The 15,678-nt window shown below is 41.8% G+C and overlaps 1 protein-coding gene across 1 annotated transcript in view; it reads right to left on the reverse strand.

Moving 5' to 3' along the window:
• The window catches only part of JAG1 (jagged canonical Notch ligand 1), a 36,712-nt gene that overhangs the window by 3,793 nt on the left and 17,241 nt on the right, over positions 1-15,678 (reverse strand). The window contains exons 4-23 of the mRNA XM_050894215.1: positions 14,496-14,750; positions 13,442-13,502; positions 9,468-9,598; positions 9,030-9,149; positions 8,473-8,586; positions 7,806-7,919; positions 6,850-6,963; positions 6,392-6,438; positions 5,675-5,848; positions 5,017-5,167; positions 4,303-4,467; positions 3,656-3,769; positions 2,888-3,001; positions 2,664-2,777; positions 2,424-2,540; positions 1,885-1,912; positions 1,686-1,771; positions 761-874; positions 415-524; positions 97-333 (exon numbers count right to left, since the gene is read on the reverse strand). Of these exons, the coding sequence (XP_050750172.1) occupies positions 97-333; positions 415-524; positions 761-874; positions 1,686-1,771; positions 1,885-1,912; positions 2,424-2,540; positions 2,664-2,777; positions 2,888-3,001; positions 3,656-3,769; positions 4,303-4,467; positions 5,017-5,167; positions 5,675-5,848; positions 6,392-6,438; positions 6,850-6,963; positions 7,806-7,919; positions 8,473-8,586; positions 9,030-9,149; positions 9,468-9,598; positions 13,442-13,502; positions 14,496-14,750 (2,480 nt within the window). The remainder of the gene's footprint in view (positions 1-96; positions 334-414; positions 525-760; positions 875-1,685; positions 1,772-1,884; positions 1,913-2,423; positions 2,541-2,663; positions 2,778-2,887; positions 3,002-3,655; positions 3,770-4,302; positions 4,468-5,016; positions 5,168-5,674; positions 5,849-6,391; positions 6,439-6,849; positions 6,964-7,805; positions 7,920-8,472; positions 8,587-9,029; positions 9,150-9,467; positions 9,599-13,441; positions 13,503-14,495; positions 14,751-15,678) is intronic.

The raw sequence follows: 15,678 nt of genomic DNA on the forward strand, positions 1-15,678 counted from the left end.
TCTTCCTGTACTTTTACCAGTCAAAAAAGTTGTTTCGTGCCCTGGGAAGCCAGCACGCGTGCGCCACAGCACAGTGAGCTATGTTCTGCTACTTACTGGTGCCATCATTTCTTTATTAAAGGTAAAGGTGATGTTGGCACAGTTGTCTTGGTAGTAAGAATCAGAATTGCATTTGGTCTTCACAGGCTGTTGATTCGAAGGCCAACATTCACCCACTGCAGCGCAAGGGTGAGTGAAACAGTGGTCTTCTTTAACAGGAACACAAGCATGTCCAGCTGGGCATTCGTTATGACCTTTGGCATGTATGACACAAGGTCGAGGACCACACCAAACCTAGAAGAGAATAAATGCCGGTAAGTAACCACTGGTTACAGGACAGAAGACAGTATAACCCAAAACACAGCACAGTTGTACCTTAGAACAGGTGACTTTTCCATTCAAACACTGACAGGTATTACAGTCATCATCCCACTTAGCCCCATCTGGCATTACTCGCACACTGGTAATGCAAGGCCTTCCTGTAACTGAAGAGAGATTGAACAAAATTATAAACTTAAAATAGGAAAAAAGTGAAAAAACCCCTTTCCTAAGTTCATCTAAACTTAGTGATAAGTTTGCTTCTTCAATAAAGAAAGATACTTGCTTTAAAACAACAACAAAATAACCCCCCCCAAAAAACCCATACAACCACAAACCTGTTAACATGCAATTATACAGATCTCGCTACAAGTATTACGACCAGCTATGACATCTGAAATACCTTCTTGGCATCCTGGACCACTACGACCCGGTGGGCAAATGCAACGGTACCCGTTAATTTCGTCTACACACGTAGCTCCAAAGGCACAGGGCGAAGACTGGCATTCGTTGATATCTATGATGGGAAGGAGAGGAAATAAAAAAAAAAGTTACTCTATAGTATCCTTTTATTTTGTCAAAAAACATACGAGAGATTTGCCTACTGGAGCTTTCTGTTAGTTTTCTAGTGTCTACTCGGAGATAGATTCTTCTTAGCAGCACCGGTATAATCTCAGAGCAAGTTCTTTGAAGTTTCTGCTGTGTGGCACTAACAAAGATCAAAACCTGACCCCTATGGCTACTTAAGCTTTTCAAGGGCAAGGACACATTCCTTCTCACACACACACTTCCTCTCCTTTGACATACTCCAGTTTTGTCCCCCTCCTAGATTCTTCAACTGATGACAATGTTAAACCCCTTTCCAGTTGTATCGCTACTATGAAACTTCTATTTCCATGGCTGTTATTAAAAAAAAGTGTTAGTGTCCTCCTACTTGTAATTATTATTAAATTACAGGGAAGTGCATACATCACCTCAGGGCTTGTAGATGGATTATTAGTTGACAAGGTTTTTGGCTGGCACGCTTTCATCTCAAGCAGAAACCTATGCCACACAAACACGTTCTGACTGGGAAGACTGAAGGGCATTTTGCCCACTCAAGCTGAACCAAGAGGTTTCAGCTCCGGCTGAACAGACTTTAAGATTTCTTTCCTTTTCAGCGCAGTTCCTGCCCTCCCCACATCTGCTACAGATCTAAGTACGGATACAGAAGACACAGGACATCTGCCATTAATCTGATCTACCGCTTAACTCAATTAAGATGATTGTCTTGCAACAAGATTCAAGTGAGACAAAAAATCAAGGTAGAGTGCCATTGAAACACTTACTGATCCTGCAGTCAGGACCTGCGAAGCCTGGAGCGCATTCGCAGCGGTACCAGTTGTCTCCATCCACACAAGAGCCACTATTATAACTGTAAAGAAAAAAGTCATTATATACATTAAAAAGACTGCTACAGCTAAAAAGAATCTAGAATTCTAAAACAACAAAAAAGGAAAGGATGAAAGATAAACATATTCAACCTACCAAGGATGAGGACTGCAGTCGTTTGTGTCTGCAAAGCAAAGACAGACAACATTAAATATGCAGCCTTTGGCTAGTAGAACTCTACTGTCAGTAGAGAAGGATCAAACTTCCTCTAATGCCCACGTTACACTTAGCTCAACTTTAACAAAAATACGCTGAAATTCTCTACTAAATTGATTCCAGGCTTCTACCACAAAATTTGTTAACTACATTGTGGAACACATGTACACAGGAAGAGATCCTTGTAAAGAATCTAACAGGGAAAAAAAAAAAGTGGAAGCAGACAGAGCTGCTCGTAGAAAAAGAATGCGGGAGAAAACAAGACAACATCTGTCTCCACTTAGCTCATTTGCAACTTTCTCATGCCCAGGTCAAGGCTCTATCACATAAAGTCATTAAAAACAAAGATTCAGGTGATGCTAAAGCCTACATCAAACAAGCTCTCCCTTCTGGTTTCAATCTTGACTCCAAGGGCGACAGGATGAGCTAATGTTCTCATCATGCAACACTCTGGAAAAGTTCAAGCAGAGATGACTTACTCTGAGTACACGTGGGTCCTTCCCAGCCCTCCTTGCAGACACAAGTAAAAGAATCCCCGCTGACTACACAGGTACCACCGTTATGACAGGGGTTTGGCAGGCAGCTGCTGTTCCTTGCTGTAACAGAAACAAGATTTGCCGCTAAGTTGTTAGAAAGCGTCAAAACTGAGCCAAGAGGAAAAACTGAGGTCACAGATTCAGTGCTGCATCTGCTTCCTGGTGATTATGCAGGATATTTACCTATATTACAAGTGGCTCCTTCCCATCCTGCAGGACACATGCACTTGAAAGTGTCCCCCTCGTCATAACACGTTCCTCCGTTGTTGCACGTTGCCTCATCGCACTGGCTGTCACCTGTGAAGAACCCAAACTAGCCTTAATACCAGTGCTTTCTTAATGCAATGCGACAAGTTTAAACAGCCTAACAGAGCACGCCTGTTTTGTTTTGGAAATGCTCAACTTACGGGAGTGGCAAGTTTTTCCTTTCCACCCATTTTTACATTCACAGAAGAAGTCGTTGACCAAGTCTCGGCAAGTTCCTCCATTGTGGCAAGGGTTTTTACTGCAGTCATTAATATCTAGATATGTTAAGGAGACAAAACAAGCTAAGCAGTGTTTACAGAATTGACAAACACTTAATGCTTGAAAGGTGCATCTCCCATCCCTAATTTTGGCCTGTGTTTCAAACACGGATTAAACACCTAAGCCAGTATTTTAAAGCTTTAAGTGCTGTCACAGAGGTGAAGAATATTCCACCACATTCCTCCAGTTTGTTTTTATTTTGCTTGTCATCTTGTTTCAGTAAACAAGAAGTGAAAAGGCCTATTACATAAACTATCCTAGCAGGCAGAGGATAGGAGTTGAGCGCTCACTCCTCTTCTGTTCCCCGACTGACGAAATACAAGTGTGATATGCAGATACGCCATTCCTAAAATGGTGTGTACTGATGCTACGGGTTTCTTACAGAAAGTTATCTAAAGGGCAGAGCAGAAAATCGAACAGTAGGAGAGCCAGGTTCTACTCCCAGTCCACCTTCATAACTTGGGTTTAGTTCCGATACAAAAGTCTGGGATTCCGTGGAAAAAAAGAGGACACCTTGTCCTCTGTGGCCTTTGAAGCAGACTTTATGTTGAATTGGCATTGGTCGCTATCATCTTGAAGACAGTACCAGCCATTCCTTCCTTATGTTTTTCCAAGAGATCTTTCTGCGTGCTGAAGAACGGGTAACTTACTTGTTTCACAATACGTTCCTTCCCATCCATCACTACAAATACATTTGTAGGAGTTGATGCCATCGATACAAGTGCCACCATTTTTACAGGGGTTGCTCTCGCAGTCATTAATATCTGCAACGGTTTGGAGGGGAGGAGAGGGGAGGGAAAAAAAAAAAAAGAGAAAAAATCAAACTAGAAGTACAGCTACTCGAAGTCATCTTCTTATTGCAGACTATTTGGTGCTATTTCCATTTCTAAGACCCTTTTGAGAGGAAGGGTTATAAGCAAGATGAGAAATAGCTAAAAAACAGTGCACAAAGTGATGAGCCTGTCACTCAACAATTACTATTAAAAACAACAACAACAAAAATCAGGAGTCCTTACGATCCATGCTAAACCCCACTATTAACTACCTCAGACCTTGTATGCATAAGGGTTTTAAAAACATACAATTCAAGGCCAGAAGGTTCATTACTGTGAACTTTCCCCAAGGCCTAGCAAATTCCAATCTGCCTCGCCCAAGCGGGATATGAAAACTTAAAGCAGTTCCAAGGTTCACTGTGTTACAAGAAAGAAACCTTAAAGCAGTCTGGGAGGAAAGGATGGAATCTTTTTCCAAAAAAAGAGTAGGGGACGATAAAATATATTCTCTTTTTAGCTCTTACTCTCGTGACAGTAGGTGCCAGTGAATCCTTTGTTGCATTCACAGGTGAATTTTCCACCTGCTTGGCTCTTGCATTTTCCGTGAGGACCACAGACATTTGAAGAAATATAACGAACCCCTTCCGGTGTGCTGTTAGAAGCTACTGCCACAGTACAGCTGTCAATTACTGTAGAAAAAGCAGAAACCTGCGTGAGGATTGCCCATTCTATCTGATTTCTTAAGCTAAGAGCAACATTTTTAATTTCCAGTGATGGACGTTTAAAAGACATGCATATCATAGAATCATTGAATCATTTACGTCGGAAAAGACCTTTAAGATCATCCAGTCCAACCGTAAACCTGACACTGCCAAATATGCTTGCTGCTTTAAAATAAAAGGACTATACCAACTGTTGGTGCGTAAAACAATCACAGCATCTTATCTGAAGGTTGCTGGACCACATCCATGGCCTGGAATAAATTCAGCAAAGCAGGCTATTTGCTACGTGTGTTTTCTGTCCACACTGACATAACACTGTCTTTCAAATAGCTGATATTTACAAATATTACTCATCTTCTCATACAAATAGAGGCATAAGGCACAGGGCAAAATTCAGCCTCTTTAGACAAGAGCTACTCCGGTGACGACACTGCTGGAGCTGCGTTATGGCTCCAGCCAGGGGAGGGGCAGAAACTATTGCCAGTCATTCCCATTCACCTGCAAGGTGACACAAACCTTCACAAGGAGTTGTGCGGCAGTGATCTTTCAGGTGGGAGCAGTTCTTCCCTTCGTAATCTTCAGGGCAGTTACAGAAATAGTCCATAGCAAGATTGAAGCACTGGGCACCGTTCTGGCAAGGATTTGGCTCACAATAATCTATGTCCAGCTGTAAGTAGTGCAAAGAGAGGAACGGGAAATAAAAAGGGGAGCGGGAAAGGAGAGAGGGGAAGGCAGAGTGAAACAGAAGTTTTATCATACCTTTCCCTCACTATGACAGGCAGACATTGTGGAATCTGACCTTTTTATCTGCTGCCTCAATGAATTGTTCATAATGCACAGAGTTTAGTTAGACTTGCAACTATTTCAGCAGACAGCACTCTTGATATTAAACAGCCACTGAAAGTTAATAGTTAGCGCGCAACAAAACCTGACATGCAAAACACTTGCAGTCTGTTTAACAAAAAGAATCCTCAGCAGCCCGTCAGGGGTTTTTGTTGGTTTCTTTTTTCCCCCCCAATATATATTAATCAAGCACTTTCTTGGCAGACTGACAGCGATATCAAGTACAACTTTATACTATGGTTCACTGGATGCAAGGCATTCAGTGTACAGATCCAGGGTGCTGGTAGAAACGCCACTGGCTGAGGGCCTGCCTTTCACCCATGCTTCTTACCTGACAGAGGTTTCCTGAGAAACCAGCGGGACACAGACATTGGAATCCATTGATTTCATCCTGGCAATGACCCCCATTCATGCAAGGGTTACTTGCACATTCATTGATGTCTTTCTCACAGTGATCTCCTGCATAGCCAGGTGAACAGATACACCGATAACCATTAACCAAGTCCTGGGAAGGAACAAGAAAATTTAGAGTTAAGGTTTTTTTTCTCCCTCTTGATATATTCTTATTAAAGAAAAAAAAGAAGAAAAAAAAAGAAAAAAAAGAATGAAAAAAAAGAAAAAAAGACGACAGTCTAAAAAAAATATATCTCTACTATGTCCAAACAAAGCAAGAATATTTAGGGGGAAAAAAATACAGACACACACCAGTACTGGCTTCTGTTCTTAATTTCCAGGCAGGATACATTAATCCACATTCTGAAGTGGAGTATCTACATTGACAGTAGGTAGCCTGCACAACAACCAGCCCGTTCACTGGTGACACTGGCAGTGAAAATGAGTCATTTAGTGCAGTTATATTTTTTGCCCTTGCTGTTCTACAGACATACCCCGACATGCTGTAGCATGACATAGGCCCTCCCCCCAACTCAAAGAAATGACAATTTATACCAGCTAATTGCTATTTTCCACACTATTTGTGTTCAGACTCAAGTGTTTTAGTTACTGTTGCAAGTCTCAGGGAGACCAAAATAAAACAAGAATGGCTCACCCGACAGGATCCTCCATTCTGACATTGTCCACGACAGTCGTTAATATCTGTAATAAAATTAGCGTGGTTAGAAGGCAAAAATATATTTACAGTAGATACAGAGTTCAAGTCTCTCTAAAACTGCAGCCAGATAAACCTTTTGTCAAGTTTCCGGCATGCCTTCCTTGAGATAAGGTTATTATAATGGGTGGGAACCTTTCGTGATTCTTCTACTAGAGGCAGTGAAACTTCACATCATTGTTTTAGTCACTTTATCAGAATATAGCTATGTTATGGACTAATGAGTTTGATAAAATTGTGTATTTTCATTCCACACCAACTACTCCCTTTCTAAAAACATCAGCCGCTGGGACTCTGCCTGATGTTTAAATCTGAGCTTAGAACTCAGTGGCATATATACATACACACACACACACACAAAACTGGCTTTTAATAAACCCAAGGATATAGACACTTACTTATATCACAGTTGTGGCCAGACCAGCCGGTAATGCAGTCACAATAGTAGCTGCCAATCAGGTTCCTGCAGGAGTTGGCATTGACACAGGGTTTGCCCTCACATTCATTCGCATCTGAAAAAAACAATGTGAATGACCAAATGCAGGGCTTGTAGGGCAGGAGGGAGAAGGGGAAAAAAAAAAGCCTACAGCCGGTTTTCACAGCAATAATCAGCACTTCATTCAGATCTAAGAGGAACTTGTAACGTACAGCATGGATTAGGGTGACTTGAACGAACAAAAGTCAAATCATACATCAGTCTCTGAAGGCTCTTTCAATTTCTCTGCAATTAGAACATAGAGGCTATGCTAATTATTTGATAATTACCCAGCCACTCATTAAGAGCAACTTCCCCCCCCCCCACGCACATCTCAACTGAACATTCTGAAGGAGGAGCGCTGCAGCCTGGTCATTGGGATTAGTGTGTTGTGTAAAGAATGCAGACAGCTCATTCTTCGTGAGATCATCCACATTTTGGAACCCAGCTGTGAACTCCTTGGTCGGAGGAGTTGACATGGCTGAAGCCATACAGCAACTTTCTCACAGGCTAAAGGAAGAAATACATGTGGGGGCGGGACTGGAAGGCATACACACGCACCCTCCCCACTTCAGTTCATTTACGGTTTAAAGTATGTCTGTTTGGCTTAGTTAACTATTTCCTTCAACTGCTAGCATGCATCAGCAAAACGACGACAGAAGAAAGCCGCTCTATGCTTTGAGACTGTCCTAGACCCCAGTCCTGCAAACACCGACACTTAATATTCTCAATGTGCCAGAATACGTCCATAGGCTTTGGAACCGTAAACATGCCTAAAGCAAAGGGCATGATTGGCCTTGCCTGCTGGACTGTGATCCCTCTTGCGTTTATCTCCCCCCTCCCAGAGCAACACTGGATGAAGAGAAAAGCAGTTCTCACCTAGCTGGCATGTTTTGCCAGTCCACTGAGGTGGGCAAATACACTTAAATCCATCAACTAGATCTTGGCAAGTTCCTCCATGACCACAGGGATTTGGAGAACAATCATCAATATCTGTAATGCAGAGTAAGGAGAGGCTTAGCTCTGTTACTGAACAGGCAATGTCAGTAACTGACAAATTTGATAAACGGTTGCTGCTACTAGGATTTGCCCTGAGGAACAGAAAAAGAGGACTTCTACTTGGAATTTCTAGGTCTACTCTGATTTCAGCAAAAGCCTCCTTTAAAAATAACAGTAGTGTGAAAGGGGTTTCAAAGCACAGGGGAAGAAGTTTACACCTGTGGCCTTTTTGCAAGTGGAAGTCAGATTTTGATCCAGCAAATCTCTAAAAACAGTGTTTTAAACAACTTGCCAGAATGCTACAAAAATTCAGTGTTCTGCTTCTTTCAAGAAGCCATTAGCTATTCTTTCCCCTGGCATTTAACAAAAACCTTGGTACAAGCAAAGGAGAAGAGAGCGCGCAGTGGTATAAATGGCTGCCAAGAACCAATGCTAAATAAAGCTGGGAAAGGTTAAGTAGGCTGCCCTGTAAGTTTATCAGGGATTAGAAAGACTGATCTAAAAGAGCAAACTAGCACATTTTTAATTCACTTTCGAAAGAACTTACTATCAGTGCAAGTTGGTCCAGCCCAGCCAGGCGCACACACACATTCAAATCCTGTAGACGTCTCTAAGCAGCTTCCTCCGTTGTGACAAGGATCAGAGAGGCAGGCGTGCTCCGCTGCACCGGGACAGAAGTACATCACGGTAGAGACAACAGCAATATCACCAGAAGCCACCCCCTGCTCCCTCCATACACCATCATGACTCTTGATGTATTGCACTCCTGTGAGAACTGTGAATCAAAAAGCTACTAGCCAGCAGGAAGTCATCTTCCGTGCTAAACTCATCACCACACTGACTCGCGCCTGTTTGAGTGAGAGCCAGACAAGGTAACTTGTAGTGATCTCTCCGGTGAGCAGAAGGCTGATGTTCAGAGATACCAACTGTTCATGATGAAGCATGAACAAGCAAGACTGGATCTTTGTAGCTAGCCCTGACATCATAATTAATATTAGAAATTGACTTTGCCCCAACCTCATGAAATATATCCAAAACCAGCCACTAAAAGCTGGCAAGAATTAACTGCCAAGTGGCAGCTCAGCAGCTGCATCAAACGCTTACCAATTTCACAGTTCTGTCCTGAGTAGCCCTCAGGGCAGGAACATTGGTATTTATCAGGGCCAGTGTTGCTGCAGGTACCACCATTCAAACAGGGTGGGTGGGTTCCACAGTAGTTCAGATCTGCAAGAGGTGAGCAGCATTAAAGCCATGGTTGAAAAAGAACAGGAACATCACCACATGCATGCTTTGTTCCATTATTGTAGAGCCCTCACAGAATACATCCGCACACAAGAGTAGGACAGGACAGGGAAAAGTTAAGCACACATGCTAACAATGCGAGAACAGCAGAGAAGACAACACTAAGCAGCTGAAGGACAAAAAACTTCCACCACGTTTCAGGAGGCTCGCTCACTCAGTCTCGCGTGCACTCTCTCCTTGCTAAGTCTGCCAGTGTTAAAATTCAAGTGTTATACTTGGCTATCCATAAGATAAGCATACCTTTGTCACAGAGCTGACCACCCCAGTTGGTTTCACAGAGGCATTGCCATGGTTCAATGCAAGTGCCATGGACACATCCTGGGTGTGGAATGCACTTATCACAGTACTGGCCTTGCCATCCGTACTGACACCTTCATTTAAAAAAGAAAAAAAAGAAAAAGAAAAAAAAAAAAAAAGAAAATCAGAACAGGGAAACAAACCAAAAACCCGTTAGAATTGCTCTGTGTAGAGTGTGGAACTCCAAAGCTTGGAGAAAGACTGGGGAGGTGGGGGAGAAGGGCAGGACAAGAGGAGGGGAGAAGCTATTCAAGGTTGGTTTGATGGTTTCTTGTAAACAAACATTTTAGTAGTTTTGCCAAGGTCTCTGTGGCCAGCCTCCTGACAAAAGAATAACTGTTCTGAGAGAACCAGCATGAGGCCATTCAGCACAATAATACTCTTTTGGAGCCTCATACAAATGTGGCAGAGAGGGTGGGTGTGCACTACAAATCAATCGCTGGACTTTGACAGGGTGCTTTATAAATCGAGGGGGGAGAGAAAAAGTCAGTGGAAACAACAGTGATCCAGAGATCCTCATCAATACAAGGTTCCAGGCATTTCAGCCATGCTGGGTTTGCAGGAAGACAAACAAAACCATAAACACCAACTCCGAGCCCTCGGCAATGCAGTAGCAAAGCGTTAGGAGTTCTCTGCTCTATGGGAAGTTAACCTTGTTCTGAACTAGAAGACACACAGCAAGTATGGACTGGGCCACAGTGAGATATGAAAGAAAACAGCACACATCAGGATTTGACATGTGTTCAAAGAAGATCAGTTGTCAGTGTATTTCAGAGTTTGATTTATGCTAACCTCTTCTCAGGGAATAACTAAAACATATCCAATTGTGAGAAACGTTAATTTCATGTCTGGAGAAGAATTTATTATTATTTAAATTATTTATTGCCACTATCAATGAGCTACCTGAATTCTGTACTTAAAAGGAAGATGTTCTTTTAAAGTAAAGTCCCCTTAAGGGAAAGCTCATTTTGGCTTTCATTTAGTTCTCACTAGCAAGGCAGACCAAGCATTCTTCAAATGAAAGTGGATCTATAGATAGAAACAAGGAAAACAAGTTGAAAATGAAAAGCAAGGGTTTGTTGAGGTACTGTATTTCATTAACAGGTCCTGAGAGTAATTGATCAGCAGCAATTATGCACTAAGCTGTCACTAAATTATGAAAACAAACCTCATCTGTACAGAAGTCAGCTAAGCTTTCTATTTATAAAACCCCCCACCACTCTTCTACTGGCGATTTCTTCTCATGGGAAAAAGCTAGAAGGATCTATCCACTGGGTAATCACACACAGCTAGTGGTAAGTCCGACTTCCCTTCTAAAAATCTGAGGTGACAAACTGCATCCTAATTAACTGTTTTTTTTTTTTTAAATAGCTATTTCAATAGCAGCCTATTCAAAGTCAATGGGAAATTCTTATTAGTTGGTCTGTTAAAAAAAAAAAAGCTAGTCTAACTTATGTGTCTTTGTGTGCAAAGAACATGAAAGAAAACCAGATGAGGCAAAACAACCTCTCTCAAGTAGCTCTTGGAAAATCCTTCTGTATAGGGAATATCATAAGAATGCACAAAGATCAGAATTTAGGAACATACCCTTTTAATTTGTATTGCATTCAAAGCAACTTGCCTGTGAGCTTGCACACAAGCAAAACTAAAGGGACCTCACCTGCAAAAACAGGTATCCAAATCGAGAATTTTACTCCTTTCTGCCAAATCAAAGGGGTGGTTTTTTTGTTTTCTTTAAAGCAAGTGTAAAGAGAAACAAGTAATTAAAAAAACCCAACACACAGAAAAAAAGCCATGAGCTTTAGAGCCAAAGATATGACTTTCTTCAAACATCGGCTTCAAAGGGTAACAAACAAAATTGGATAAGGCTATGGGCATTTAAAAAAAAAGTTAGATATCAATTCCAGAAAAAGATTCATGGTAATAATTCTTGTTTAATAATATGTATGCAGCAGTTTCTCATGAGAAATTTAAAGTTAACTTTCCTTGTATAGTGATTCATGAGTAAATATGGTTTTGTTGGCTGGCCTGCATTAAAGAAAGTGACTCGCACCAAAAGGGAAAAGGATATTTTAAGAATGTTTGCAAGTTGTCTATTGTACCAGAACCCAGAGCAGTTTCTGCTGGGACGTTATTTTTAAACTCTGTTGCATTTGTAACATACAGCCTATATGACTCATCAAAACTTAAAAGAAAATAAAATCTTGTTTCTGTGTTCACTTTAAAGATATTGGTCTAACTTGGCAAGCAGAAGTTATCTGAAAGCACCAGAAGGACAGCATTGTTTCAAGACTATGCAAATCAAGTGTGGGAAAGTTGCACCTTAAGTAAATAAGAGCACTAGCGCATGTCTGGGCAGCGAGTGGGAGGTAAGAGACTTAGAAAGAGAAAGGAAAGAAAAAAATCTGGAAACAAAGCCTGTTGTTCTGACTAGGAGACAGCAACCCTACAAGGCATGTTTATTCTGATGACAGAAGCACAAATCACTGGTAGCCTTGACTGATACACTCCTCTCGCCATCTGGCCCCCGATACTTTCTACTACTTGCTAGGCTTTTTTCTTTTTTTAATTAAAAAAAGATTTAGATTTGGTGTTCTGGGGGTTAACCAGCTTATATCAGTGCTGCTAAACATTAAAATCCCTGAACAACCTACAGCAGCCCATCCTGTGGCTTGACTTTCACTTTGCCGTGTCTCTTGTGGAGGATGAGAAGTTACTTCCTACCTTACTTGCAGAACGTTCCTTGCTGATTTTTTTGTTTGGTTTTTGAAGCATAGATTAGTGGGACAGAGAGAAAGAATGAACCACTGTGACTGTTTAGGCTGACTTCTTATATGATATAGTCTGTCAGACACCCCAGATTTCATTCTTGTTTGAACTACAGCTTATCTGGAAAGAAAAGCAGTCCACTTCATGCAAAAGTTTCCAGCAATAGAGAATCCACCAATATGTTTGTTAGGCAGAAAAATTACTTTCTGTTCCTTCATACTTCTGTGTTTTATTCGTGAATACCCAAGCTTCACTTTTAACCCTTCCTACACAGGATCAATATCAACATTTTGTAACCTCAGAAGCCCTCAGTTCCCTATCGCATGTAAACAGATATGATAAAAGGTTACATGAAGCAACTTACAACCAGTTTGTTGATAAAGAATGTCCACATTTAATATCCATTAACCCTCTATTAGTAAGGGAGAAAACCTCCCTGTGCTGTAAATATATGCTGTATATTTTGAGGCATTCCAAATATTTAATTGCTGGGTTATGGAGAAACTCTGCTTTTCATTGTCTCCTTGCCAGGACAGAACGGACTTCAAAGCATGGGAGCAAAATTCTGCATTCATCGGAGCCTACTGACAAGATTTCATCCCAGCTATTAACCTCTCAGCACTCGGAGCCTGGCTCACAATGGTAAAGGAACCGAGAGATTTAACTAATCCCATTCTAAAGAATGCTTGACTTTTGCCTACTGATGGAAGAAACCAGGGGGTGGGAGGGAGGAAGGGGTAAAGAGTGAAAGGGAGAAGAGGAGAGAAAAGCCACGCTGTACTTCAAGCCTGTAGCTGAAAAAGCCTATTAATCAGGCTGTTGGAAAAAACACACATACCCACAAAACATTTGCACTATTTATGCAGAAACAATTAGTTAGTGCTCATTAGGCAGCATTCACACGATTTATCCCATACCCCCCTCCCCTCCAGTGCCACCATTTCACAACCCAAAAGCTTCTTAAAATTATCAGTGCATTAAAAGCCTGCTCCCCCCTTATTCTAGGCAAGTCAGCATGAATAATGTGCCTTGGTCAAAAAAACACGACTCCAAAAACACCCTCCCTCCCCAATCCTCTTGTGTTTAGCATCAGTTGTTTAATTATTTGGGGAAGTGGGGGGAAACAAGGAGGGAGAGGGAGCATTTACCTGCACTCTCCTGGAATTGTGCAAGAACCATGCTTGGGGCTACATCCCTGACGACAAATAGCTGTTAAAACAGAAAAGAAGAGTAATCAGCATGCTGCCTGCTTCCTGCATCTTCACACTCGTGGGAATGTTTTAATCTCTAACCAGCATTGTAATCCTACTAAATCCAGGGTTTTAACAAGTCTCTCGTATCAAGTCTACTGGAAGGAAAACCAAGGTAGGTGGCTCCCTGTGACAGGAAATCTATCCGCTACCTTTGCGGAGGAATCGTACCTAGTGCTGTTCAAGGAGTTGTTTCTATCCAAGAGAAACCGTCTCGCCTTAGAGAGCTCAAGTCACTTCGAGTCCACAGGTTTCCTTTCTCTGTCTTTTGCAGGGGAACTGGCCCACCCTCCCTGGCTTTACATCTAATGCAAAGCAACTTTTAACTACTCTGGATTTACTTTTGAGCTGTATCTCTGAACAGACAAGATATTAAGATGAGCATCGATTCAAATTGCAGGTAAACTCAGTCAGCAAGACATGCTGATAGTCTGTTCCTACTCAGAGTCCTGCTTTCTCCTTCTGAAATTACCTAGGAAGTTGCCATTCCCTAATAAACATGTTAAACATCATCTCAGGTAGAACAAACAGCCTGGGACTTTTCAAACACCAAAGCTTTACACTTGCCAGGTCAGCTCTAAAACAAGTCTCTCCTTCCTGCTTGTCTTGAAGTTCTGCACCAAAGGGGAAATCCTTTTTGAAGTCAGCAGCAGAACTCCCATTGAAGTCAATGGGCTGGGTTTTCTTCCCAAGGGCAAAAATGTGGATAATCAGAGAAAGAACACATCTGCTAAGTGCCCAGTACTTGTCAGATCTCTCCAAGATTTTAAAACAAGGCAGAAACTAGTCTTCTCCTGCCCCTAGTTCTCTGTGTAAAGAGTTAGTCGCTGTCCCATCAGTCCTTAGCCCTGTTGTCTGCACAAACTGACCACTGAATTGCAACCTGGATACAATGCACTCAAATCCTATCCAACCCCGCTGATCATTTGGGGGTCGAGCATTCGTCACAAACCTTTGTTGCATTCTGGTCCCATCCAGCCTTCCAAGCACGTTTTGTTGCCGTTCTGGTCACAGGTATGGTGAGTGAAGAAGTCATCTCTTGGTCGACAAAACTTGTTGCAGCCAAAGCCATAGTAATGTTCTGCACAAGTCACACGGATTTGATACTCAAAGTGGGCAACTCCTGCGTTATGTTTCAAAGTCTGCCACTGACGGCTTGGATTGATCATGCCAGAGTGGGATGCCTTCTCAATAACGCGATCAGGATCTAGAAGTCAGAAGAGATGTCAGAGTTAAAACTTCGTTTAGGTATCGCTACCTCCCACATCACAGCCCTCTAGCTTCGCAGGCAAGACTCTCTGAGGCAGCCAGTTGGTTTTATTAATTTTCTGTTTTAGAGAGTAAGATAAGGCTGCCCTGGAGCTATAAACCATTAACTGAAACACACATGCAGCATTATCAAACTGAACAAAGCTTGAAATCAAAAGGGACTGTTAGGTTACTGCCAATCACTTATCCCTTTTGCAGTGTAAGGACATCCAATAAGAATCACACAGTTCGTGATTAAAGAAAATTCAGCTGCTTTTACTTCTAGCTCCAATAGAATGGTACATAATGTAGTTTTCCAGGCTCCTCCATTGACGGTACTAGTTTTGTTTTTTAACTGGAATATTTATGAAAACATCATATTACAATAGCCTAATAAAGCAATGTCTACAAACTGAACATAAGCACCGCAAAAGGTTTACAGCCTTCTGGGACTCTGGTGTAAACACTAAATTGAAAACTAGCAACTCCGGCATTCAGATGACATCAGTGATCTCACTGGGTTTTGGCTGAGAAATACCATGGAAGTTCTCTCTTCAGATGTTAGCTGACACTAAAAATTCAAAACTACCAGAGCTCCAAGCAGAGAACTCAAATTACTGCATATATGTGCTATAGATCCCGCTTCTCTCTATAGAGCATTTCAAAGTTTAGACTTTGTACTTGACATTTAGTTCCAGCAAAAGTCTTCTGGCTTTTAGAGCCCTACAACTGTCTAAATTATGCCTTGAAATAATAATATTTCACATTAGCTCGGAACATTGTATATATCTGTGGTATTTCACTTTGTAGTCCAGGTCTTGTGACTTAAATGATCTGACACTGCCTTACAACCTGCTGCTAGCAAGCACTTGACTGCCGAGTGAAAG

This window comes from Gymnogyps californianus, chromosome 3 (genome assembly GCF_018139145.2).
Source record: "Gymnogyps californianus isolate 813 chromosome 3, ASM1813914v2, whole genome shotgun sequence".
Classification (NCBI taxonomy): Eukaryota; Metazoa; Chordata; class Aves; order Accipitriformes; family Cathartidae; genus Gymnogyps; species Gymnogyps californianus.